A 25,546-nucleotide genomic window follows, 5' to 3' on the forward strand; every position below is an offset into this window, starting at 1 on the left:
AGAACTGAGGGCTCGCACTCCATACCTCCAAGAGCAAGAAGTCTTAAAAATGACATATTCAGTGTACCGCTTCCACAAAAGGATCACTCAATCCATCAAAAAGTACTGAAAATCCACCACGCATAGTGCTAATAGCATTCCACTCCAAGAGGCTCTTCTGGAAATATCCGTTTCTCAGCCATGAAAACAAATCTAGACAGACAGGGAACATCTCACCTGTCTGTTCAGCGTGATGGCGCTCGGCTGGCACTTAGTACAGATGCCGTTTGGCCACGGGAGGTGCCCCTCGCACCCTGACTTAATCTTGCAGCTGATGTTCTCCAGGGCAACAAATTTCCCCCTACATAGAAGAGAAGCAACTTAATTAAACATTACATTGGTGAAAAGTTGAGCAAGAGGCTGGAAATGACATGCTAAGTATCTTATACCTCCTGAACAGTGTCTCAGGAGCTAAGCACGTGGCAGCAGCAGGGAAGATGGGCTAAGGATTATTCTAATGGAAGCTCTACCTACAGTTCCAGCACATTCCGAATCCCAGCTTCTGTCCCACATACTTCAACCATAAGGAACACACAACTACTTTCCTACCAAACTGTGGTGTTTTTTTACCATCTATCACTAACATCCAAGAAAGCTTTCAAGAATACTGCAGAATAGCTACTGATCTCACCTGTGCCACTGAGCGGACATGAGGCTCGTACAGATTTCATTAAATTATCAGAAACTCTGACATTAGCCCAGTACTTAGATATTTGTAAAAAATTCTTATTCATGGGAAAAATCTGATTAGGATATATAATTAAGGCATCTTTACTCTGCTTTAGGCTAAAATAAAAACTACTGTTGAAGATTGTCAATGAGAAAATCCTGGACCCTACTCTGAACTTTTTCTTTTTCTCCAGCTTTACTGAAATATAACTGACAAAAAAAAAAAAAAAAAAAAAATCTGTATCTTTAAGGTGGACGTGACGTTTTGTTTTTCAAATAAAAACGATATATTTACAGTGTACGAAATGACGTTCTGAAACATGTCCACGCTGTGGAATGGCTAAATTGAGCTAATTAACATATGCATTACCTTACATACTGATCATTTTTTGTGGTGAGCCATTTTTGGTGTCATAGCATCTAGGAAGCAATGACTCGTCACTGAATCTGCATGTTAATAGCAGCCACAAACACGCCCCCACTAGAGACTGTGTTCCTTGACCTAGACTGACAAAAGGCTGACCAAGTCTCTTTCACTACAATCAATCCGCACCCACTCCTTAGTCCAGAGAGTTCCATAGCTTTCCCCACTGACAAGCAATAGTGGGTTTCTAGCAGGTTTTTTCTTCTGGTCTAACATTTTTAAAAAGTCATTTTAGGATGTCAGCGGGTTGTCAGAGAAAAGCTACAATCAGGCGAATATGACATCCTTCACAAAATGTTGCTGACCTCAGTTCAGCCACCATCTCCTCTTGTCGCACTGACAGTAATTATAAAATAATAGCTGAAGCCTGTTACTTTCTGGTAGGGTGTACAGAGAGCCAACAGAAGGTCATACAGGCAACGGCTTGCCATGGCTTAAAAGAAATCAAAATGCTCAGTTCACCCCTTTCTGGCCACTGTTACCACCTGTGCCCACCTGGCTGAGCCCGTGGGCAACTACTGTGGTACCATGAGGATGAGTGGCTGCAGCCCCTGCTGTGGCTGAAAACCAAGCTAACTCAGAGGCCAGGCTCTGGGGAAAGGGTTACCAGGCACTGAAGTGGGGAAGCTGAGATTATCACAGGGTAGCTGTTTTTCTGAAAAGCAGAGAATGAACTCAGACCACAGAATCAACAGGCCACCATCACAGATGCTAACTTGCTGGGGCGGTGTGTGTGGGGACAGCCTCTGTCTGATACCGCACTGTGGCCATGGAGCCAGGCGCCTGCACAGTCGCTGCCTTGCTAGCTTCCTTCTAGAACCAGGTTGGCCAGGCGAGGTGGCTCACGCCTGTAATCCAGCACTTTGGGGAAACCAAGGCAGGAGGATCACTTGAGCCAAGGAGTTCCAGACCAGCCTGGGCAACATAGTGAGACCCCATCTCTTAAAAACATATGTGTGTACATAAAAAAAAAATAAATAAATATAGAACCAGGGTAACTTTCAAAGGCGTGTGACCCCTTCTCATCTTTACTTCTCTCATTCACACGTTCACTGGCTATAAGCAACAACTGCCAGATACACAAAAAGGAATTTACGCACAACCAGGTTACAGCAAGTTGCTTACTTGTCAGCCCCTCCAGTCAGCTTCCGGATGTAGGCGTGGAAGGACATGTGCTTCACGGGAGGCTCAAGATGGTTTAGATAGTCCTCATCGAACGGCTGCCAAGACACAGAGTAAGCGAGTGCAGTCTCACACCTGCTGGGCACTCCAGGCGCTGAGCCTCCGCTATGCACAGGGAGAGGCCAGGCAGCATGGACTCGCCAAGTCAAAGCCCACAGCGAAAGCAGGTACTGGGGTCTCCCTTACCATTCTGGGTCAGAACCAAGTTTTTCTTTTTTTTAATTAATTTAATTGTTTTTTGTTTGTTTGTTGTGAGACAGGAGTCTCGCTCTGTCGCCCAGGCTGGAGTGCAGTGGCACAGTGGCACAATCTCTGCTCACTACAACCTCCACCTCTGGGTTCAAGCAACTCTTCTGCCTCTGCCTCCCAAGTAGCTAGGACTACAGGTGCACGCCACCACGCCCAGCTAATTTTTGTATTTTTAGTAGAGACGGGGTTTCAGCATATTGGCCATGCTGGTCTCAAACTCCTGACCTCATGATCTACCTGCCTTGGCCTCCCAAAGTGCTAGGATTACAGGCGTGAGCCACTGAGTCCAATTTAATTGTTTTAGAGATGGGGTCTCACGCTGTTGCACAGGCTGGAGTACAGTGGTGCAATCACGGCTCACTGCAGCCTCGACATCCCAGCCTCAAGTGATTCTCTTGCCTCAGCTTCCCAAGTAGCTGGGACTACAGGCATGAACCACCACACCCAGCTAATTTGTTAAATTTTTTGTAGAGACAGGGTATACAAAAAAAGAGTTGCCCAGGCTGAACAATTCCTAGGCTCAAGTGATCCTCTGGCCCTGGCCTCTCAAAGTGTTGGGACTATAGGCGTAACCGCACATAGCCAGAAGCAGTTTTTCTTTGTGTGCCAGTTATCTTTTCAAGATTAAAATGAATCTCTATTAAACACAAAACGCTCTAAGTCAAATGAGTTTCAGGAAAATTGTGCAAAAAGAAATGCCACAAGATGAGGCAAGAGATGTCCCATGAAGAAAATCAGGTTGGCCTTCCTGCTGTAAATCCAGCATTAACAGTTCCAGTCAGCATTATTATGGTAACTCTCAATCTCACCAGGACAAACCAGTAGAAGAGATGTGAGAGTCAAGGCAAAGTAAATCAAAACAATGATAAGCACAGAAGCCGACAGGCTCAGCTTTGTGTCAGATCTGAAAAGGATTGTCCAGGGAGCCTGCTGTAAATGCTAGCCCTTTATCACAGCCACACAAATGCTTCAGCCATTCATAATCCAGCGAGAAGGTCACTCCCATAAATAAAGGCTTGTCCTGTGTGCAGCTTGCACTAGGGGGAATATGAGGCCCAGGGCAATAAATAGATAGGTCCTTTGAACCACTACAACCAAGTGCGTGGACTCAGGGAAAGCACTAAAGACATCTGTCTACCCGCAGCCCCCCACACCGGCCCAGAACTTACTCCGCAGAGACTCTCACCTCTAGAGGGACGCAGTGCACGCATTTCCCCAAAGGGCCGTGGCGGCATCTGAGGAGAGTACAAGGCAGAAAAGGGCAGAGCAGTGAGGATGTCTGTGTTTCGCTGCTGCCGTCTCACACGTACGTCCTAGTTTAACAGAGTGTTTCCCTGCCCACGTGGAGTTATAGTCCAGATGGCACATGGATAAACATTTATATTTTGTTGTTTTGTTTTGTTTAAAGACAGGCTCTCACTCTATCGCCCAGGCTGGAGTGCAGTGGTGATCGTGGCTCCCTGCAGCCTTGACCTCCTGGGCTCAAGCACTCCCACCTCAGCCTCCCCAAGTATCTGGGACTCCAGGTGTGCACCACCACACCCAGAAGTTTACTACTTACGTTGATCTGAATTAGAAAAAACTGACCCGCACATCAAACCTGTGACTTCATGGGTATCCACTGCTAAAAATGACACAAACCAAAGATAAAAGCGAATGAACTCAAAGTCAATTTAAGCAGTTCATTGGCCAAAGGCAGTGGCTCACACCTCTAATCCCAACACTTTGGGAGGCTGAGATGGGTGGATCACCAGAGCTGAGGAGTTAAAGACAAGCCTGGCCAACATGGTGAAACCCCATCTCTACTAAAAATACAAAAATTAGCCGGACATGGTGGCAAGCGCCTGTAATGCCAGGAACTAGGGAGGCTGAGGCAGGAGAATTGCTTGAACCTGGGAGGCGAAGGTTGCAATGAGCTGAGATTGTGCCACTGCACTCCAGCCTGGGAGACAAGAGTGAAATTCCACTCAAATAAATAAATAAATAAAATAGTTGTTTGTTTGTTTTGTTTTGTTTTTTTTTTTTTTTTGAGACAGAGTTTCACTCTGTTACCCAGGCTGGAGTGCAGTGGTGCGATCTCGGCTCCCTGCAACCTCCACCTCCTGGTTTCAAGCGATTCTCCTGTCTCAGCCTCCCAAGTAGCTGGAACTACAGGTGCACACCACAATGCCTGGCTAATTTTTGTATTTTTAGTAGAGACGGGGTTTCACCATATTGGTCAGACTGGTCTCGAACTCCTGACCTCAGGTGATCCACCTGCCTCAGCCTCCCAAAGTGCTGGGATTACAGGCGTGAGCAACTGCGCCCGGCCAAGTCCATTTAAAGAAAAGTATTAAATAGACCAGGTGTGGTGGCTTGCACCCTGTAATCCCAGCACTTTGGGAGGCGGAGGCAGGTGGATCACGAAGTCAGGAGATCGAGACCATTCTGGCAAACACGGTGAAACCCCGTCTTTTCTCAAAATACAAAAAAATTAGCCAGGCGTGGTGGCGGCCCCCTGTAGTCCCAGCTACTTGGGAGGCTGAGGCAGGAGAATGGTGTGAACCCAGGAGGCGGAGCTTGCAGTGAGCGGACATTGCGCCACTGCACTCCAGCCTGGGCAACAGAGCGAGAGTCCGTCTCAAAAAAAAAAAAAAGAAAAGTGTTAAATAAATAATAACAAAGCTGGTACGTGAACATGGCAAAGGGCCTGAGAGAGGTGCATAAATAATCCAAGTTTGGAAAATACCTACTTCATGCGCATTTTGGGAAATAACAACAACGAAAAAAACTTGTCCCATGGCTTTCAGACATTTTCAGTCACAGAAGCCTTGGGAGCACAACACACACAATCTGAAGGAGAGGTATGCTAGCTTACGAGGGCAGCGGTGGGGTGGTGAGAACACCGGTGGCAGTACCTCTGGAGCTCAATCAGATCCCTTTCTAAATGGGGTCAGAATTCTTAGATGCGTATGAGCTCTGTGTTGCGGAACAGAGGTGGTCTCTGTACTTCCATTAGGATAGGCAGGCTCTAAGTGATGATGGGTCAGAATTCACACATGCACACACACACACACACGCTCTCAAAAGCTGCTAATGAAGCAATGAAGACACAGATCATGCAAGCAAGCCAGCGCCAGGCCCCTGGGAGGAAACACAAATGGAAGAGGCATGCCGGCTAATGGCTATGGCTACAAAGTGGCTCCATGCCAATGGCAGCTGAGCGCCATTTATGGCTTTCTGATCTAAGACATAAAAGTTGCTAATGCAGCATTTGGAATCCCAATACCTCAAAGTCAGCACCCTGTCACATCTAGAGTGATGCATTTTAAAAAAGACCCCACTGCAGAGACAACCTTCGCTCAGACAATTTCACATGGCCAAGTGTAAACTCAGATCCTTCTCACCGGTTTATTTAAAAGGAATTGCAAAAAATCTAAAATAAACAAATGTACATATATGCGTAAGCACTTCATATAGCCCCAGGTGAGGAGGGAATATTCCAAGGCACAGCATCTTCTGCAAGTGAAATGCTTGCTGCAGGGATGGAGAGCGCATACTAGTGTTGCAGGTCAAAATCATCCAACTGCTATGAAATGAGAGACATAGCACTCACCTCACACGGATGCACACACACAACCACCTGCCCCTTCCCTCTTCCCTCCCCTGCACCCCACTCTGCACGGGAGTCAGCATCTCCAGGGGACATCACAGTAAAGACTTGGTGTGAGGCCCCCAACTTGATTAACACCCCACTCTGCACGGGAGTCAGCATCTCCAGGGGACACCACAGTAAAGACTTGGTGTGAGGCCCCCAACTCCCCCAATACCTTTCCAGTCTCTTTGTACCCAAAAGCTTCAAAACTTTTTATGGGAACATATTTTGAGGTTGAAACTGACAAAAAGCTAAAAAAAAAAAAAAAAAAAAACTGATAAAAAGCTAACAAGATAACTTGAAGTTTAATCGGAAGATAGTAAAACTCAAGACTTACATTTCTTCATCAGACACTTATTAAAACAGGACATGTTATAAATATTTCCCTTTATTCACCCATTAAGATCACCACATGTAGGACCCTGGAATCTCATGGATCACTTACAGCTGTGGGTCTCGGCTTCTGTAAATCTTCCCGTCCTGTTTGCTGAGGTACTGATCAATCTCATCCTCCACCACGTTGGGAGCGCCAAAGACCTTGAAGCCCGGTGGAGCTGACGTCTCCATTTCAGATGAGGGCCCAGCAAGGCTCGAGGGAAACAGGAACAACAAATCGCCATGCCTGTTCAAATGACAAACAGAGGCCGATGCCTTCCCTTACCACCTGAACTTCATGGAAGCCCAACTTGGATATCTGCAAAAAGCAAATGCCAACCACCCCTGTAGGCCTAAATAATGAGGTTTCTAATTTTTAAGAAGAGAATTCTCTTCTAACATCTCCCCTATGTTTCCTGGCATTATAAAGAACAGTATGCAGGTTCTCTGTAATTTAATTTCTCTTACAACTTTACCTTAAAGTCTGTGAAGCCTCCATACACCCAAATGATTTTGCATGCACACACAGCCACAATGGACCTGCTGGGTTTCAGGGCCTCTCCTCCCACCTCTCACCCTCTGCTTGGCCCCCACCTCCCTCAGCCATTCCTCTGGCCTCTGGGAGGCTCTCTCCTCCCCCAACACTGCATGTGCTGGTTGCATGTATCTCCACTGCTTTCTCGGCGTTCACATACACACGTAAGCACAGACACGCATAGGAGCTGTCACTGCTTTTAAAAAGTGTGACTGGCCAGGCTCGGTGGCTCATGCCTGTAATCCCAGCACTTTGGGAGGCTGAGGCAGACGGATCACGAGGTCAAGAGATCAAGACCATCCTGGCCAACAGGGTGAAACTTCGTCTCTATTAAAAATACAAAAAAATTAGCTGTGCGTGGTGGCGCTGGCCTGTAGTCCCAGCTAGTAGGGAGGCTGATGGAGGAGAATCACTTGAACCCAGGAGGCGGAGGTTACAGTGAGTGAAGATCGCACCACTGCACTCCAGCCTGGCGACAGAGCGAGACTCCATCTCAAAAAAAAAAAGTGGGATTACCAGAGACATACTTTTCTACTTCAACAACCCCTCATAAAATCCTCCAAATATAAGCGGTCCGCGTCTAATTGCTATGACAATGGCTGCCTCAATTCCCCAGTAAGGCTGCTTAACCACCCCCTCAGCCACTCCCACAATGACAAGTATGCCAGTTTCTGCCACCATCAACACCACTCAAAAAGGCCCATGGACAGATGTCCCTGTGGTTTTCTTTCTCAAGGGCAAACTCCCAGAGGTCAGACTTAAGGGTTTCTGCTTGTCTCTGAAGATACTGACGTGCTGCTTTCCAAAAAGGCTGCCACAAGTCACATTTGGTTTTCTATCACTTTCAGTCTGAAGTGTGTTCTTCCCTTGGTCAGAGTCGCGCTGCCAACTTGGTGCCAGGCTTGACTGGCATGGCAAACTGCTGACCTCGGAGGCTAACAAGTATCTCCACTCACAGTCCACAGAAGCTGCCTGGGGTCCCAAGTGACCAGAGATGGCTGCCAACACTTAACTCTCCAGGCCAGCCTTGGAAGAAAGGCTGCAGCATGTCCTCTGACAGACATTTAACTGCTGCCAACAAGACACACACACAGGAGACAGACTGAGAGGGCAGGATCCACAGCTCCAAACCAACACGGTGAAGGAAGAGCAGAGGCCAAAGTGCAGGCCCTCAAGGACACGCAGACACTGGGGCTCAGGTGCAGCTCTTCAACTAATTTCTTTCCTCCTCTTCTTCCTCCCTAATTTGGGGGTGATGAACATTACCAAACATTATCACATCAGAGATGTCTGTTTCTTTCTTTCTTTCTTTTTTTTTTTTTTTTGAGACAGAGTCTTGCTCTGTCACCCAGGCTGGAGTGCAGTGGCGTGATCTTGGCTCAATGGAACCTGCATCTCACAGGTTTAAGCGATTCTCCTGCCTCAGCCTCCCAAGTAGCTGGGATTACAGGCATGTGCCACCACGCCCAGATACTTTTTATATTTTTAGTAGAGACAGGGTTTCTCCATGTTGGACAGGCTGGTCTCGAACTCCTGACCTCAGGTGATCCACCTGCCTCGGCCTCCCAAAGTGCTAGGATTACAGTCGTGAGCCACCACGTCCAGCCGAGACGTCTGTTTCTAATAGCAGATTACATATTCCTAAACACCCTCTAACTACTAATATAAAAAACTTGACTTACACACTAGATCAATTTTAAGAAATATACTCTAAAATCAATTGCTGAGCTCTAAAGAAAGTAGAGGAAATCCCCAGGGGACAAACCCAGCAGTGCACTCAGACAGTAGCCAGCGACACAGAACTCAGAGCTGCTTGCGGGGCCAAGGCCACTTTCAGTAATTCACTCGCAGCTTTGGGCCTACAGCGGTTTGCTGGGCACTGGGAGACAAGAACTTGAGCTTCCCTGCCCAGAAGGGGCAGCTGAGTCTGAAACTTCCACATAAATGCAGATAACCAAAGGATGCTGAATAGCTGTGAAAAACCCACCAGCTGAAAATAGGAACCAAGGAGGAATCCCATCTGCCTCTATCCAGTACGCAGCAAAAAAAGAACCAACAAAGTCACCTCTGAGACTCTGTAACTAAAGGCCTGCTGGGCCATGCATCTGGAGCAGAACCAGGGATGATGCCATTTGGTTCAGAAAGCCCAAAGACAGAAATTAACTCAAAGGAGTTGTAGGTCCATCACAGCCCCCTGTGCCAACAAAAGCAAATGCAAACCTTCTCTGTAGAAAAGCTGCTAAATCTGGGCCGGGTGTGGTGGCTCACACCTGTAATCCCAGCACTTTGGGAGGCCGAGGTGGGAGGATCACGAGGTCAGGAGATTGAGACCATCCTGGCTAACACAGTGAAACCTCGTCTCTGCTAAAAATACAAAAAAAAATTAGCCGGGGGTGGTGGCGGGCACCTGTAATCCCAGCTACTCGGGAGGCTGAGGCAGGAGAATGGCGTGAACCCAGGAGGCGGAGCTTGCAGTGAGCTGAGATCGCACCACTGCACTCCAGCCTGGGCGACATAGCAAGACTCCGTCTCAAAAAAAAAAAAAAAAAGAAACGAAAAGAAAAGAAAAGCTGCTAAATCTGGATCCTTCAGGATTCCCCAAGACCAAGTTTGGTCAAATATAACCTGTCATAAGAACCAAAAAACCAAATGTAGAAGAGTAACACACGGGCCAGGCAAGGTGGCTCACACCTGTAATCACAGCACGTTGGGAGGCCAAGGCGGGAGGATCATGAGGTCAGGAGATTGAGACCATCCTGGCTAACATGGTGAAACCCTGTCTCTACTAAAAATACAAAAAATTAGCCAGGCGTGGTGGCAGGTGTCTGTAGTCCCAGCTACTTGGGAGCCTGAGGCAGGAGAATGGTATGAACCCGGGAGGCGGAGCTTGCAGTGAGCCAAGATGGTGCCACTGCACTCTGGCCTGGGCAACAGAGCAAGACTCCGTCTCAAAAAAAAAAAAGAGTAACACACTACCATGCAAGTAAGAGTGGGTAGAGACATAATTAACAGAGAGTTAGACTGCCAAAGACTCAGACACAGAAATTATGAGACCAAATATCAACCTCTACATGGGATATTAAATGAACAATGGAATGGAAAAAGAGGGTGAGTGACAGAGGCTATCCAAAATGACCAGGCGGGATTCTAGGACATGGAAGTGGCAGGCGCCAAAGTCAGTGGCTCTTCCCAAATCTCCCTCCTGCAGACAGCTAGACCGCATGCCAGGTCCCAGCAATGCATCTACAGCAATGCAGGGGGCAGGAATACAAGTGGGGGCAGACAGATGCCAACAGTCACGAGACCCAAGAGGCAGGCCCCCATGTCTTACAGCCCGGATAGGGAGTCCTCGACCACCCAGTGTGGTCTTCACTGGAGGCCTGTGGGCCAGTGTGGAAGCAGAGCAGAAACCAGGAGAAACCAGGAGCCACATGGCCCCTGTGAGTACTTGAAGCCAACAGCCAGATTTAGGGGGAAAAAAAAATCAGATTATGTATTTATTTATATACTTTTGAGACAGGGTCTTGCTCTGTTGCCCAGCTGCAGTGCAGTGGCACAATCATAGCTCACAACAGTGTCGACAAAGACCCTGTCTCTAAAGAAAAAAAAAGAGGAGGCCAGGTGTAATGGCTCACTCCCGTAATCCCAGCACTCTGGGAGGCTGAGGCCAGCAGATTACCTGAGGTTAGGAGTTCAAGACTAGCCTGACCAACACGGAGAAACCCCAAGTCTACTTAAAAATACAAAATTAGGCCGGGCGCGGTGGCTCAATGCCTGTAATCCCAGCACTTTGGGAGGCTGAAGCAGGTGGATCACGAGGTCGGGAGATCGAGACCATCCTGGCTAACACGGTGAGACCCCCGTCTCTATTAAAAATAAAGAAAATTCCTCCTCCTCCCCCTCCCCCTCTCCCCTCTCCCCTCTCCCCTTTCTTCGGTCTCCCTCTCCTTCTTTTTACAGTCTCCCTCTGTTGCCGAAGCTGGACTGTACTGCCGTGATCTCAGCTCGCTGCAACCTCTCTGCCTCGGGCTCCTGTGACTCTCCTGCCTCGGCCTGCCGAGTGCCTGGGATTGCAGGCACGTGCCACCACGCCTGAATGGTTTTTGTATTTTTGGTGGAGACGGGGTTTCGCCGTGTTGACTGGGCTGGTCTCCAGCTCCTGGCCTCGAGTGATCTGCCTGCCTCGGACTCCCGAGGTGCTGAGATTGCAGACGGAGTCTCGCTCACTCAATGCTCAATGGTGCTCAGGCTGGAGTGCAGTGGCGTGATCTCGGCTCGCTACAACCTCCACCTACCAGCCTCCTGCCTTGGCCTCTTAAAGTGCTAAGATTACAGCCTCTGCCCCACTGCCACCCCGTCTAGGAAGTGAGGAGCGTCTCTGCCCGGCCGCCCAGTCTGGGAAGTGAGGAGCGCCTCTGCCCGGCCGCCCTGTCTGGGAGGTGAGGAGCGCCTCTGCCTGGCCGCCACCCCGTCTGGGAGGAAGTGAGGAGCGTCTCTGCCTGGCCGCCCCCTCTGGGAAGTGAGGAGCGCCTCTGCCCGGCCGCCCCGTCTGGGAGGTGAGGAGCACCTCTGCCTGGCTGCTACCCCGTCTGGGAGGAAGTGAGGAGAGCCTCTGCCCGGCCGCCCCGTCTGGGAGGTGAGGAGCGTCTCTGCCCGGCCGCCCCGTCTGGGAAGTGAGGAGCGCCTCTGCCCAGCGGCCCCGTCTGGGAAGTGAGGAGCGCCTCTGCCCGGCCGCCCTGTCTGGGAGGTGAGGAGCGCCTCTGCCTGGCTGCCACCCCATCTGGGAGGAAGTGAGGAGCGCCTCTGCCCGGCCGCCCCGTCTGGGAGGTGAGGAGCGTCTCTGCCCAGCCGCCCCGTCTGGGAAGTGAGGAGCACCTCTGCCCGGCCGCCCTGTCTGGGAGGTGAGGAGCGCCTCTGCCCGGCCGCCCTGTCTGGGAGGTGTACCCAACAGCTCCGAAGAGACAGCGACCATCGGGAGCGGGCCATGAGGATGATGGCGGTTTTGTTGAAAAGAAGGGGGGGAAGTGTGGGGAAAGGAAGGAGAGATCAGATTGTTGCTGTGTCTGTGTAGAAAGAGGTGGGCATAGGAGACTCCATTTTGTTCTGACTAGGAGAAATTCTTCTGCCTTGGGATGCTGTTGATCTATGGCCTTGCCCCCAGCCCCGTGCTCCCTGAAACATGTGCTGTGTCAACTCAGGGTTAAATGGATTAAGGGCGGTGCAAGATGTGCTTTGTTAAACAGATGCTTGAAGGCAGCATGCTCTTTAAGAGTCATCACCACTCCCTAATCTCAAGTACCCAGGAGCACAAACACTGCAGAAGGCCGCAGGGACCTCTGCCTAGGAAAGCCAGAGACCTTTGTTCATGTGTTTATCTGCTGACCTTCTCTCCACTATTATCCTATGACCCTCCCATATCCCCCTCTCCGAGAAACACCCAAGAATCATCAATAAATACTTCATTAAAAAAAAAAAAAAAAATTAGCTGGGTGTGTTGGCGGGCGCCTGTAGTCCCAGCTATTCGGGAGGCTGAGGCAGGAGAATGGCATGAACCCAGGAGGTGGAGCTTGTAGTGAGCCGAGATCGCGCCACTGCACTCTAGCCTGGGCGACACAGCGAGACTCCTTCTCAAAAAACAAAAACAAAATTAGCCGGGCATGGTGGCACATGCCTGTAATCCCAGCTACTTGGGAGGCTGAGGCAGGAGAATCGCTTGAACCCGGGGGGGCGGAGGTTGTGGTGAGCTGAGATCATGCCACTGCACTCCAGCCTGGGCAACAAGAATGAAACTCTGTCTCAAGAAAAAAAAAAGAAAGAAAAGAAAAGAAAAAAGGCGGGGTGCCAGGCGCGGTGGTTCACATCTGTAATGCCAACATTTTGGGAGGCTGAGGCGGGTGAATCACTTGAGGTCAACAGATTGAGACCAGCCTGACCAACATGGTGAAACCCTGTCTCTACTAAAAATACAAAAATTACCTGGGAATGGTGGTGGGCACCTGTAATCCCACCTACTCAGGAGGCTGAGGCAGGAGAATGGTTTGAACCTGGGAGGCAGAGGTTGCAGTGAGCTGAGATCGCGCCACTGCACTCCAGCCTGGGCAACAGATTGAGACTTCGTCTCAAAAAAAAAAAAAAGGTGGGGGGTACAGCACCCCATGGTCCTGCTGAGGGAATGGCCTGAGTCTGTCAGGCCTCTGTTTACCGCTTTGGATCGGCAAGAAATCCAGGACACAGAGGGTCATGCTGAAGGGTCTTGTGAATGTGAAATCAGCAAGACCTCAGAGGTGGGAAACCCTACAGGTCAATGGACCTGTAGTTCCTCAACAGATAAATTTCAAGAAAAGGAAAGAGATGGAAGGGGAACCTGAAGATTACAAGAAGTAAGACATACAAATTTCCTTGAGTAAGACACTCAAGTAACGAAAGAATAAAGAGCCAGGCACACTGGCTCACACCTGTAATCCCAGCACTTTGGAAGGCCAAGGCGGGCGGATCACGAGGTCAGGAATTGGCCAACATAGTGAAACCCCACCTCTACATAAAATAAAAAAATTAGCCAGGCGTGGTGGCACGAGCCTATAGTCCCAGCTACTCAGGAGGCTGAGGCAGGAGAAATGCTTGAACCCGGGAGGCAGAGGTTGCAGTGGGTGGGATCACGTCATTGCACTCCAGCCTGGGCGACAGAGCGAGACTCTGTATCAAAAAAAAAAAGAATAAAAAAATGCAAACCGGTGATTACTACAGAAGCCAGAACAGCGGATACCGTTAGGGAAGCTTCTGCAGTGGCTGCCAATGCCTTGTCCCCAGATCTGCTTGGTGCTTGCAATGGTGACACATAAGGTTCATCCATCAAGGCATACACTGTTTTCTGAGGTGTTCAGTACGCATCTTGCTTAATAATTAAAAAGGGGAGGGAGAAAAAAAGGCCAAGCAACAGAAGAGAGGGAAGGAGGGCAAGAGCAGCGGGACACAAGCCTGGTCGTGAGCTGAGAGTTCCTCTGGCTGGAACAGAGCGTGTGCACTCACAATCATTCTCTTTACCTTTAAATAATGGTTACGTGTTCCAGATTTAAACTTTTTTTTAAAAAATTACCAGCTAGATTTGATTTAAAAGTGAAAAATGTGCCTGTAGTCCCAGCTACTTGGGAGGCTGAGGCTGAAGGATCACTTGAGCCCACAAGGTCGAGGCTGCAGTGAGCTATGATCGCACCACTGCACTCCAGCCTGGGTGACACGGTGAGATTCTGTCTCAAGAAAAGGAAAGAAAGGAAAAGGAAAAGGAAAAGAAAGGAAGGAAGGAAGGAATTATCAAGATGCAAAACCCTTCAAGAAAGAAAGAAAAGGAAGGAAGGAAAGAAAAGAAAAGAAAAGAAAAAAAAAGAAAAATATCAAGATGCAAAACCCCTCACAAGCTCAAGGAAGGATGAACCAGCGTCACTCTGGAAATGAACATTAACAAGAGGTTTCGTTTCACCTCATCACAGGGGTAGGCAAACAGTAGGTGCCCAATAAATCTTTGTTAAGAACAAATGAATGCTACGATTGCATGTTGTGTCCCTAGACATAGTAATCTGTGAATCTAAAAGGGACCAAGTGCAAAACCAGCCCATCATTCTGGCTGGTAAACAGGCTCACAGCCAGCTGCCAGCAGGTCCCAGGCCCACCACTGAGCCAGTGGCCACAGCACATGCAACCCGCAGCGTTGAGAGGAAAACTGACCACTCGCTCCTTAAGGACTGAACTGATCTAAGGCACAGGTGAGCAAGTGCCCAGACGGTTTCGATGGGAGCCAGCACACGTGTTCCGTAAAGGGCCAGTCAATACTTTCAGCTTTGCAGGCCTCACGGTCTATCACAACTAAACTCTGCCCTTGTAACATGAAAACTGGCACCAACAACGCGACCTGGCTGTGTTCCAATAACACTTTACAAAAACAGGCAGTAGCCAGGCTGTGACAAGAGGTCTCTGAGTCCTGAAGGTCCTGAATGACCAACTCTACGGGGTGGCATGGGCCACTGCACTGCCAGCACTCCTACCCAGGCCAGCAGGGCTAACATGATTTCCCGGCACACAGCTGCGTTCAAGGTTTTTCACTCCAGACAAGCAGCTGAGTATGCAGCTCACTCCACGCCGTACATGGACAGAGACAATAACTTTCTCCTCAGTGACACAAATTCCAGAATTCTGCAAAGTCAATCAAATATGCTCTATAGCAACTGCAGATTCAGGATAATTACTGAATCCCTGGCAAGCAATACAGTCATGTGTATTCTGGTAAGCTGATAAGACCATCATGAGGGGTGTGAAGAGGAAAGAGGATAAAACTCAGCCACCTCGGGCAGATCATGGGGACCTCATTTCCCCCCATTCCCTGCTTCTTCCTCAGAGGACACTTACTTGATTTTTAGCAAGTTGAGGGATTTGTTGGAGGAGGCTGTTATCTCTCCAGTCTTGTTTCTATTGATGTAAACTGAGAAGCCATTATTTTGGAAGCCAAACTCCTTTGCAACCTAAAACAAGGCCCAAAGAACAGAAATTTAATGAAATGCTAAAGTATCACTACATATACCATACACACACCAGACATTACCAGAAGAGTATTCACCAAATTTGGAAAGTGCCCATCATTTACCAAATTCCTCTTGCTATTTTGTTCTTTTATAGAAATTTGTACTGCTCACAAAGGTGTCAATTAAAATGAATAAAGTGGCCAAAAAAGCAAAGGTCTTGTCAATGACGAAACTTTGTAACACATTTAAGACTCTGAAGCAAACAAGAGTTAATGGCTATTCTTGTTTTGTTTTCAGACAGAGTCTCCCTCTGTAGCCCAGGCTGGAGTACAGTGGCATGATCTTGGCTTACTGCAACCTCCACCTCCCAGGTTCCAGTGATTCTCCTGCCTCAGCCTCCCAAGTAGCTGGGATTACAGGCGCCTGCCACCATGCCCGGCTAATTTTTGTATTTTTAGTAGAGACGGGGTTTCGCCATGTTGGCCAGGGTGGTCTCAAACTCCTGCCCTCAGGTGATCTGCCCACCTCGGCCTCCCAAAGTGCTGGGATTACAGGCATGAGCCACCATGCATGGCCAATGGCTATGTTTGAAAAGTTCAATTTCTACTTTTGAATTCAATTGTAAAAACGCAATTCCAGGCCAGGCACAGTGGCTCATGCCTGTAATCCCAGCACTTTGGGAGGATGAGGTGGGAGGATCACCTGAGGTTAGGAGTTCGAGACCAGCCTGACCAACATGGTGAATCCCCGTCTCTACTAAAACTACAAAATTAGCCAGGTATGGTGGCACATGCCTGTAATCCCAGCTACTCGGGAGGCTGGAGCAGGAGAATCACTTGAAGGTGGGAGGCAGAGGTTGCAGGGAGCCGAGATCGCACTATTCCACTCCAGCTTGGGCAACAAGAGCAAAACTCTGGCCGGGTGTGGAGGCTCACACCTGTAATCTCAGCACTATGGGAGGCTGAGGCGGGTGGATCATGAGACGAGGAGTTTGAGACCAGCCCGGTCAACATAGTGAAACCGTCTCTACCAAAAATACAAAAATTAGCCAGGCATTGTGGCACACACCTGTAATCCCAGCTACCTGGGAGGCTGAGGCAGAACTGCTTGGGCCTGGGAGGTGGAGGCTGCAGTGAGCCAAGATCATGCCACTGCACTCCAGCCTGGGTGACAGAGCAAGACTTTGTTTCAAACAAAAAAAAAAAAGCAAAACTCTGTCTCAAAAAAAAAAACAACCCAGCCGGGCGCAGTGGCTCACGCCTGTAATCCCAGCACTTTGGGAGGCAGAGGCGGGCGAATCACGAGGTCAGGAGATCAAGACCATCCTGTCTAACACGGTGAAACCCCGTCTCTACTAAAAATACAAAAAATTAGCCAGGCGTGGTGGTGGGCGCCTATAGTCCCAGCTACTCGGGAGGCTGAGGCAGGAGAGTGGCGTGAACCCGGGAGGCAGAGCTTGCAGTGAGCCGAGATCGCGCCACTGCACTCCAGCCTGGACGACAGAGCGAGACTCCGACTCAAAAAAACAAAAAACAAAAAACAAAAAAAAAAACCCAAATGCAATTCTGAAACCTAACACAGAATGGTGCCACTAATTCAGTCATAAAATGTCCACTGTGCAGGGCACTTTGCTAGATGCTGGGAATATTCACTCATTCTTTCAACAAATATTAAGCAGTTCTATGTGCTCAGCTCCATTCTGGGTGTTCAGACCACAAAAATGAACTAGAAAAGACAAGGTTTCTGGCCGGGCGTGGTGGCTCATGTCTGCAATCCCAGCACTTCGGGAGGCCAAGGCGGGTGGATCACTTCAAGTCAGGAGTTCAAGACCAGCCTGACCAACATGGTGAAACCCCACCTCTCCTAAAAATACAATAATTAGGCCAGGTGTGGTGACTCACGCCTGTAATCCCAGCACTTTGGGAGGCCGAGGCGGGCAGATCATGAGGTCAGGAGATCGAGACCAGCCTGGCCAACTTGATGAAACCCCATTTCTACTAAAATACAAAAATTAGCTGGGCGTGGTGGCGGACGCTTGTTATCCCAGCTACTCAGGAGGCTGAAGCAAGAGAATTCCTTGAAACCAGAAGGCAGGGGTTGCAGTGAGCCAAGATCGCGCCATTGCACTCCAGCCTGGGCGACAAGAGCGAAACTCCGTCTCAAAAACAAAAACAAAAATTAGCCAGGCATGGTGGTACACGCCTACAGTCCCAGCTAGTCAGTGGGCGGAGACAGGAGAATCACTTCAACCTGGGAGGCGGAGCTGCAGTGAGACGAGATCACACCATTACACTCTAGCCTAGGCAACAGAACAAGACTCCACCTCAAAAAAAGGAAAAGACAAAAAAAAAAAAGAGAAGGTTCTTGCTGTCAAGCAGTTTACCAACAAATGCGGGAGACAAAGTCAACAAAGGTCGAAATAAGCACCATGACAGAAAAGGAAAAGAAACCTCAGATGGGAGGCCAGAAGTCTCTTTGAAGAGGTTCAACTGAGCAGGGCCCACCCAGCGGTGGGTAAGCCTGCCACACACGAGCTGGGAGAAAAGGCCACAGGGAGCAGGAGCAAGCACAAAGACCAGGAGGCAGGTAGGGCGTTGGAAACACGGAGGCCAGAGCCCAACAAACAATAAGGAAGATGGAAAGAGATGAGGCTGGCGAGGCAGACAGGGCCGTGGGAAGCCACACAGACGAAAGGCAGGGGGAATCATCATCCACAAAATCCCTGTTTCTCAACACCACACTGAAGAGGAAGCTAGAGTGCCAATCCTAGAGACAAGAGAGACGGGCTGAGACAGGGGATGAAATGGGACAGGATGGTGGGAATGAAGGCAAGAGCACACCTTCCAGCGGTGGTCATTGCCAGGCCCTGCTGATGAGCAGGACCAGGGACAGGAATGGAATGAGAGAAAGGAAGGAGGTCAGACTAAAGCTGAGAATTCTAGATTGAGAAACTATGTGGAGGTAACACCTGTGCAGGAACCATGAAAGGAAAGGCTACAAAAGGAAGAAGACTAGAGAGAAAATCAGGACCTCCACTTGACACTGAGATCGGAGGTGACAACCAGACACACACTGCAGTGAAGCCATCCAGCAGGCAGGTATGCATCTGTGTCTGAGCCCAGGCAAGGGGCCAGAGCAAGAGCTCTACACTGAGGGGTCATCGGAGTAAATGTACCCAAATATAAGGAATGTGAATCTCGGTAAAGAAACAAATCATAGAAGATCAAATGGAAATTCTAGAACTGAAAAACACAAAAACAGAAATAAGAAATTCACTGAATGGGCTTATCAGCAGAAGGGAGAAAGCAGAAGAGTCAACCTAAACATAGGTGAATAGCTTGTGGTCCCAGCAACTCGGGAGGCTGAGGTGGGAGCACTACTTGAGCCCAGAAGTTCAAAGCTACAATGAGATATGAATCACACCACTGCACTCCAGCCTGAGCAACAGAGTGAGAATCCAACCAACTCTAAAAAGAAAAACATAAATGAATCAATAAAAATAACAGCTATATAATCTGAAGGCAGAGATTTGGGGGAAAAAAAAAACAGCCTTAGGAACCCATGGTACAGCATCAAATGCTCCTCACTAGAAAAAAATGAGGGTTGGGCGCAGAGGTTCAAGCCTGTAATCCCAACACTTTGGGAGGCCGAGTTGGGCAGATCACCTGAGGTCAGGAGTTCGAGACCAGCCTGGCCAACACGGTGAAATCCCATCTCTACTAAAAATACAAAAATTAGACAGGTGTGGTGGTGCACCCCTGTAATCCCAGCTACTCAGGAGGCTGAAACAGGAGAATCACTTCAACCTGAGAGGTGGAGGTTGCAGCGGGCAGAGATTGCACCACTGCACTCCAGCCCAAGCGACAGAGTGAGATTTCATCTTAAAAAGAATAAAATAAAAATTAGCCAGGTGTGCTGGCACGTGCCTGTAATCTCAGTTACTCGGGAGGCTGAGGCAGGAAAACCGCTTGAACCCGGGAGGCGGAGGTTGCAGTCAGCCAAGATCGCGCCACTGCACTCCAGCCTGGGCAACAGAGCGAGACTCCATCTCAAAAAAAAAAAAAAAGAAAGAAAAGACTGAAGATAGAACAGAAAAATACTCAGAGTGGCCAAAACCCCAAAATTTAATGAAAAACATCAAATAACAACTCCAGGAAGTTCAGCAAACTCTCTCAAGTTAGGATACAAAGAACACCACTGCGAGGCACACCAGAGTCACCCTGCTGAAAGCCAGAGATCAATGAAGACGAGAAGACAGTGGAACGACGGCTTCAAATGCTCAACAGGACCGGGCACCGCAGCTCCCGCCTGGAATCCCAGCATCTGGGCGGCAGAGCAGGGAGGATCACTTGAGGAAATCAAGACCAGCCTAGACAACATGGTGAAACCCCATCTCTACCAAAAAATTAAGAAATTAGCTAGGAGGCTGACGTGGAAGGATCGTTTGAGCCCGGGAAGTCAAGGCTGCAGTGAGCTGTAACTGTGCCAGTGCACTCCAACCTAGGCAAACAAAAAATAATAATAATAATAATAATTTAAAAATGGACTGGGCGAGGGTGGATCACACCTGTAATCTCAGCACTTTGGGAGGCCGAGGCGGGCGGATCACCTGAGGTCAGGAATTTGAGACCAGACTGAGCAACATAGTGAAACCCCATCTCTACTAAAAATACAAAAATTAGCTGGGCATGGTGGTGCGAGCCCGTAGTCTCAGCTACTCAGGAGTCTAAGGCAAGAGAATCACTTGAACCCGGGAGGCGGAGGTTGCAGTGAGGCAAGATTGTGCCACTGCACTCCAGCTTGGGCGACACAATGAGACATCTCAAAAAAAAAAAGAAAAAGGGCCAGGTGTGGTGGTTCACTCTTGTAATCCCAGCACATTGGGACGCTGAGGCAGGCGGATCACGAGGTCAGGAGATCGAGACCATCCTGACTAACACAGTGAAACCCCATCTCTACTAAAAATACAAAAAACATTAGCCGGGCGTGGTGGTGGGCGCCTATAGCCCTAGCTACTCGGGAGGCTGAGGCAGGGGAATGGCATGAACCTCGGAGGTGGAGCTTGCAGTGAGCCGAGATCGCACTACTGCACTCTAGCCTGGGTGACAGAGAAAGACTCTGTCTCAAAAAAAAAAAAATTGGTGCATGGTGGGGAACAAAAATGAAATGTCAACTCAGAAATCTGCTTTGAGGCCAGGCGCAGTGGCTCACGCCTGTAACCCCAGCACTTTGGGAGGCCGAGGCAGGTGGATCACCTGAGGTCTGGAGTTCGAGACCAGCCTGACCAACATGGTGAAATTCCGCCTCTAATAAAAAGACAAAATTAGCTGGACTTGGTGGTGTATGCCTGTAATCCCAGCTACTCGGGAGGCTGAGGCAGGAGAATTGCTTGAACCCAGGAGGCAGAAGTTGCAATGAACCAAGATCACACCATCGCACTCCAGCCTAGGAAACAAGAGCAAAACTCTTGTCTCAAAAAAAAAAAAATTAGCCAGGTATGGTAGTGCACACCTGTAATCCCAGCTACTTGGGAGGCTGAGGCAGGAGAATTGCTGGAACCCAGGAGGCGGAGGTTGCACTGAGCTGAGATCACACCACCGCACTCCAGCCTGGGCGACAGAAAAAGACTCCGTCTCAAAAAAAGAAATTTGTATTGAATGAAAATAGCCTCCCAGCACTTTGAGAGGCCAAGGCGGGGGCGGATCACGAGGTCAGGAGATCAAGACCATCCTGGCTAACATGGTGAAACCCCGTCTCTACTAAAAATACAAAAAATTATCCAGGCATGGTGGTGGGCGCCTGTAGTCCAGCTACTTGGGAGGCTGAGGCAGGAGAATGGCGTGAACCTGGGAGGTGGAGCTTGCAGTGAGCCAAGATCACGCCACTGCATTCCAGCCTGGGAGACAGAGCGAGACTACCTCTCATTAAAAAAAAAAAAAAAAAAAGAAAGAAAGAAAAAGAAAATATCCTTCATGGCCGGGCGCGGTGGCTCATGCCAAAGCAGGTGGATCACGAGGTCAGGAGTTCAAGACCAGCGTGGTGAAGATAGTGAAACCCCGTCTCTACTAAAAATACAAAAAATTGGTCAGGTATGGTGGCGGGCGCCTATAATCCTAGCTACTCGGGAAGCTGAGGCAGAGAATTGCTTGAACCCAGGAGGCAGAGGCTGCAGTAAGCCAAGATCATGCCACTGCACTCCAGCCTGGGCAACAGAGCGAAATGCCATCTCAAAAAAAAAGAAAATATCCTTCATATAAACACAGGACAAAACGAAAACATTTTCAGGTCAAAAAAACCCAACAGTCTGTGACCAACAAACCTACCTAAAACAAAGGCTAATGGACGTTTTTCAGTCTGAAGAGAAATAACACCAGACAGAAATGGTCTGGGGGAATCCATGGGAAAAGTAAATAAGGAAGAAACTGTGAAGATAAGCTAAGAAGTACATAATATGCAACTATCACAGTAAATGAAATATTTTGTGATTGGTTAAAAAAAGGAAAACTGTCATGGGAATCCTGGACACAATGCAGGTCAGGAGACCAGGGAGGAGCCAGGGATGATTCTTTGAGTCAACTGTAGTCATATCTACAATTCGTACTTTTTTTTTCTTTCTTTTTTTTTTTTTTTTTTGAGACAGAGTCTCTGTCGCCCAGGCTGGAGTGCAGTGGCGCGATCTCAGCTCACTGCAAGCTCCGCCTCCTGGGTTCACGTCATTCTCCTGCCTCAGCCTCACCAGTAGCTGGGACTACAGGTGCCCGCCACCACGCCCGGCTAATTTTTTGTATTTTTACTAGAGATAGGGTTTCACTGAGTTAGCCAGGATGGTCTCAATCTCCTGACCTTGTGATCCGCCCACCTCGGCCTCCCAAAGTGCTGCGATTACAGGCATCAGCCACTGCGCCTGGCCACTCTTATGAAATACTTTTTCTTTTTTTTTTGAGACGGAGTCTCTGTTGCCCAGGCTGGAGTGCAGTGGCCCCACCTTGGCTCACTGCAAACTCTGCCTTCTGAGTTCAAGCAATTCTCTTGCCTCAGCTTCCCAAGTAGCTGGGATTACAGGCGCCTGCCACCACGCCCGGCTAATTTTTGTATTTTTAGTAGACAGGGTTTCACCATCTTGGCCAGGCTGGTCTTGAACTCCTGACTTCGTGGTCCACCTGCCTCGGTCTCCCAAAGTGCTGGGATTACAGGTGTGAGCCACCGCGCCCAGCCGTGAAATACTTTTACACTTACCTTTGGGCTCTTGGTCCTATAATTTTGAGCAGTGATCAGCTGTGACAAACATCTCATCCTATAGCAATCCAACCCAACCGTGATAGAGAAAAGCAATGCAAGAGGCAATTTGGGAATAGGGAAAATAAGAAAATGAGGAAAAGAGAAAAGGTATCGATAGCAGTAACAGTAGAGGATGAAAAATCTCCTGAGGGTCAATACCCAGGCCACAGATACCTTTTTCAAAAATGTTGCTGCTGTTTCTCTCTTTGTTGCTGTGATCCGCTTCACTCCATCCGGGGACTGGACACGAATTATCTGTTGCAAACAAAACATGATGGTTACTGCACAGCCTAGTGAGGTCCTGATCTAATACTACGGCTTCCATCTGTGGTCTTTTAGCATCTGGGTCACTGAAAATTAAAGCCAAACCTCACTCTTCACCTTTCAATACCCAGCTCAATCCTTCTAGAAGATGATGCCGAGGGGTGAGATTCATCAACATATGGGGAGATATTTTAAGAGTACTGTCCTCTCAACTCTTAGTTTCACTCAGAAAACAACTTTAATTCCTAATCACTATTTATAGAGTATATGTAAAACACTTTTTGTCTCTTCAAACTTAAACAGAAAAAAACCCACCATGAACCATGAATGAACTGTGTTCTTTAAAAAAGATGTTACTTTGGGGAAAAAAAAAAAAGATGTTACTTTGTTCCAGGATCTATACACAAACATTAGACAGTCTTCAAGAGTCCTACAATTTAAAAGAATCACAGGAAATTTTCTAATTGTTACTTTTTTTTTACTTTTTTGAGACAGGGTCTTGCTGTCACCCAGGCTGGAGTGCAGTGGCAAAATCACAGCTTACTGCAGCCTTGACCTCCAAGGTTCAAGTGATCCTCCAACCTCAGCCTCCCGAGAGCTGGAACCACAGGCTTGCACCACCACACCAGGTTAATTTTATTTTTTTGTAGTGACAGAGTGTCATATTTCCCAGGCTGATCTCAAGCTCCTGGGCTCAAGTGATCCTGCCACTGTGCTGGGATTAAAGGTGTGAGCCACCACGCCAGCTATTACTTACTTTCCCTAAAAAAGATTTAAAAATGGCCAGGCACAGTGGCTCACGTCTGTAATTGTAGCACTTTGGGAGGCCAAGGCGGCAGACCACTTGAGCTCAGAAGTTCAAGACCAGTGGGCAACATGGGGAAACCCCATCTCTACTAAAAATACAAGTTAGCCAGGAATGGTGGCATACGCCTATGGTCTCAGCTACTTGGGGAGCTGAGGCACAAGGATCACTTAAACCAGGGAGGTCGAGGCTACAGTGAGCCGAGATGGTGCCACTGCACTCCAGCATTGGTGACAAAGTGAGACCCTGTCTCAAAAAAAGAGATTAGGCCGGGCACAGTGGCTCCTGCCTGTAATCCCAGCACTTTGGGAGGCCGAAGTGGGCGGATCACCTGAGGTCAGGAGTTCGAGACCAGCCTGGCCAACATGGTGAAACCCCGTCTCTACTAAAAATACAAAAATTAGGCAGGCGTGGTGGCAGGCACCTGTAATCTCAGCTACTCGAGAGGTTGAGGCAGGAGAATCGCTTGAACCCAGGAGGCAGAGGTTGCAGTGAGCCAAGATCGTGCCATTGCATGACGCGGAATGAGACTTCGTCTCAAAAAAAAAAAATTTTTAAATTTAAAAAAGAGATTAAAATTAAAAGCAATAAAGGTCTTTAATGGTAAAATTTGTAGGGTTTTGAAAAAATATTTTCAGCTGGGCACAGTGGCTCACACCTATAATCCGTGCACTTCAGGAGGCCAAGGCAGGAGGATCTCTTTAGCCCAGGAGTTCAAGATCAGCCTGGCCAACACAGCGAGACCCCATCCTAATTTAATAACATGGGTGTGTGTGCATATATGCATATTAAAGTTTATATATATGTAGATATTTTATTATTTTTTTTCCCCACGGCAAGCCTAAAAAGGTTGGCAGATCTGGAAGACTACTGGACAAAGAGCATTACTTTCTAAGACGACTTGATTTTTACGCCGATGAAAGCCATCGTGAAGGTGAGTTATCATGCCTGGCCAACAGCACAGGTCCCTGCTTTAGACAAGGAGGATGAAATGGCATGCTCTGCAGCAAACAAAGACCTGCTCCAACCATCTGTGGGACGGGAAGGAAGGCAGACAGGAACATGCCCATAAGTGTCCTAGCTTCTCCTCTCAGCAAAGACTGACGGTGCATTCTATAGCTTCTTTCTCTCTCATTTCCTGCAATATCATCTCTTGTATTTAGCTCATTGTTTTCTTTCCCCAAGATGAAGTTTCAATCTTGTGGCCCAGGCTGGAGTACAATGGCGCAATCTTGGCTCATTGCAACCTCTGCCTCTTGAGTTCAAGTGATTCTCCTGCCTCAGCCTCCTGAGTAGCTGGAATTACAGGCGCCAACCACCACACCCAGCTAATTTTTTTTTTTTTTTTTTTGAGACAGTCTTTTTCCGTTGCCCAGACTGGAGTGCAGTGGCGCAATCTCGGCTCACTGCAACCTCCACTCACTGCAACTTCCGTTTCCCAGGTTCAGGCGATTCTCCTGTCTCAGCCTCCTGAGCAGCTGGGATTACAGGCATGCACCACCAAGCCCAGATAATTTTTGTATTTTTAGTAGAGACGGGGTTTCAACATGTTAGTCAATCTGGTCTTAAACACCTACGTCAG

The 25,546-nt window shown here is 48.5% G+C and overlaps 1 protein-coding gene across 1 annotated transcript in view; it reads right to left on the reverse strand.

Annotated features, from left to right (window-relative positions):
• NPLOC4 (NPL4 homolog, ubiquitin recognition factor) overlaps positions 1-25,546 on the reverse strand; it is an 80,854-nt gene that overhangs the window by 50,397 nt on the left and 4,911 nt on the right. Inside the window, exons 2-7 of the mRNA XM_054458540.2 lie at positions 23,070-23,150; positions 15,505-15,617; positions 6,643-6,819; positions 3,750-3,798; positions 2,258-2,352; positions 217-340 (exon numbers count right to left, since the gene is read on the reverse strand). Coding sequence (XP_054314515.2) covers positions 217-340; positions 2,258-2,352; positions 3,750-3,798; positions 6,643-6,819; positions 15,505-15,617; positions 23,070-23,150 — 639 coding nt within the window. The remainder of the gene's footprint in view (positions 1-216; positions 341-2,257; positions 2,353-3,749; positions 3,799-6,642; positions 6,820-15,504; positions 15,618-23,069; positions 23,151-25,546) is intronic.

Source organism: Pongo pygmaeus, chromosome 19, assembly GCF_028885625.2.
Source record: "Pongo pygmaeus isolate AG05252 chromosome 19, NHGRI_mPonPyg2-v2.0_pri, whole genome shotgun sequence".
Lineage (NCBI taxonomy): Eukaryota > Metazoa > Chordata > Mammalia > Primates > Hominidae > Pongo > Pongo pygmaeus.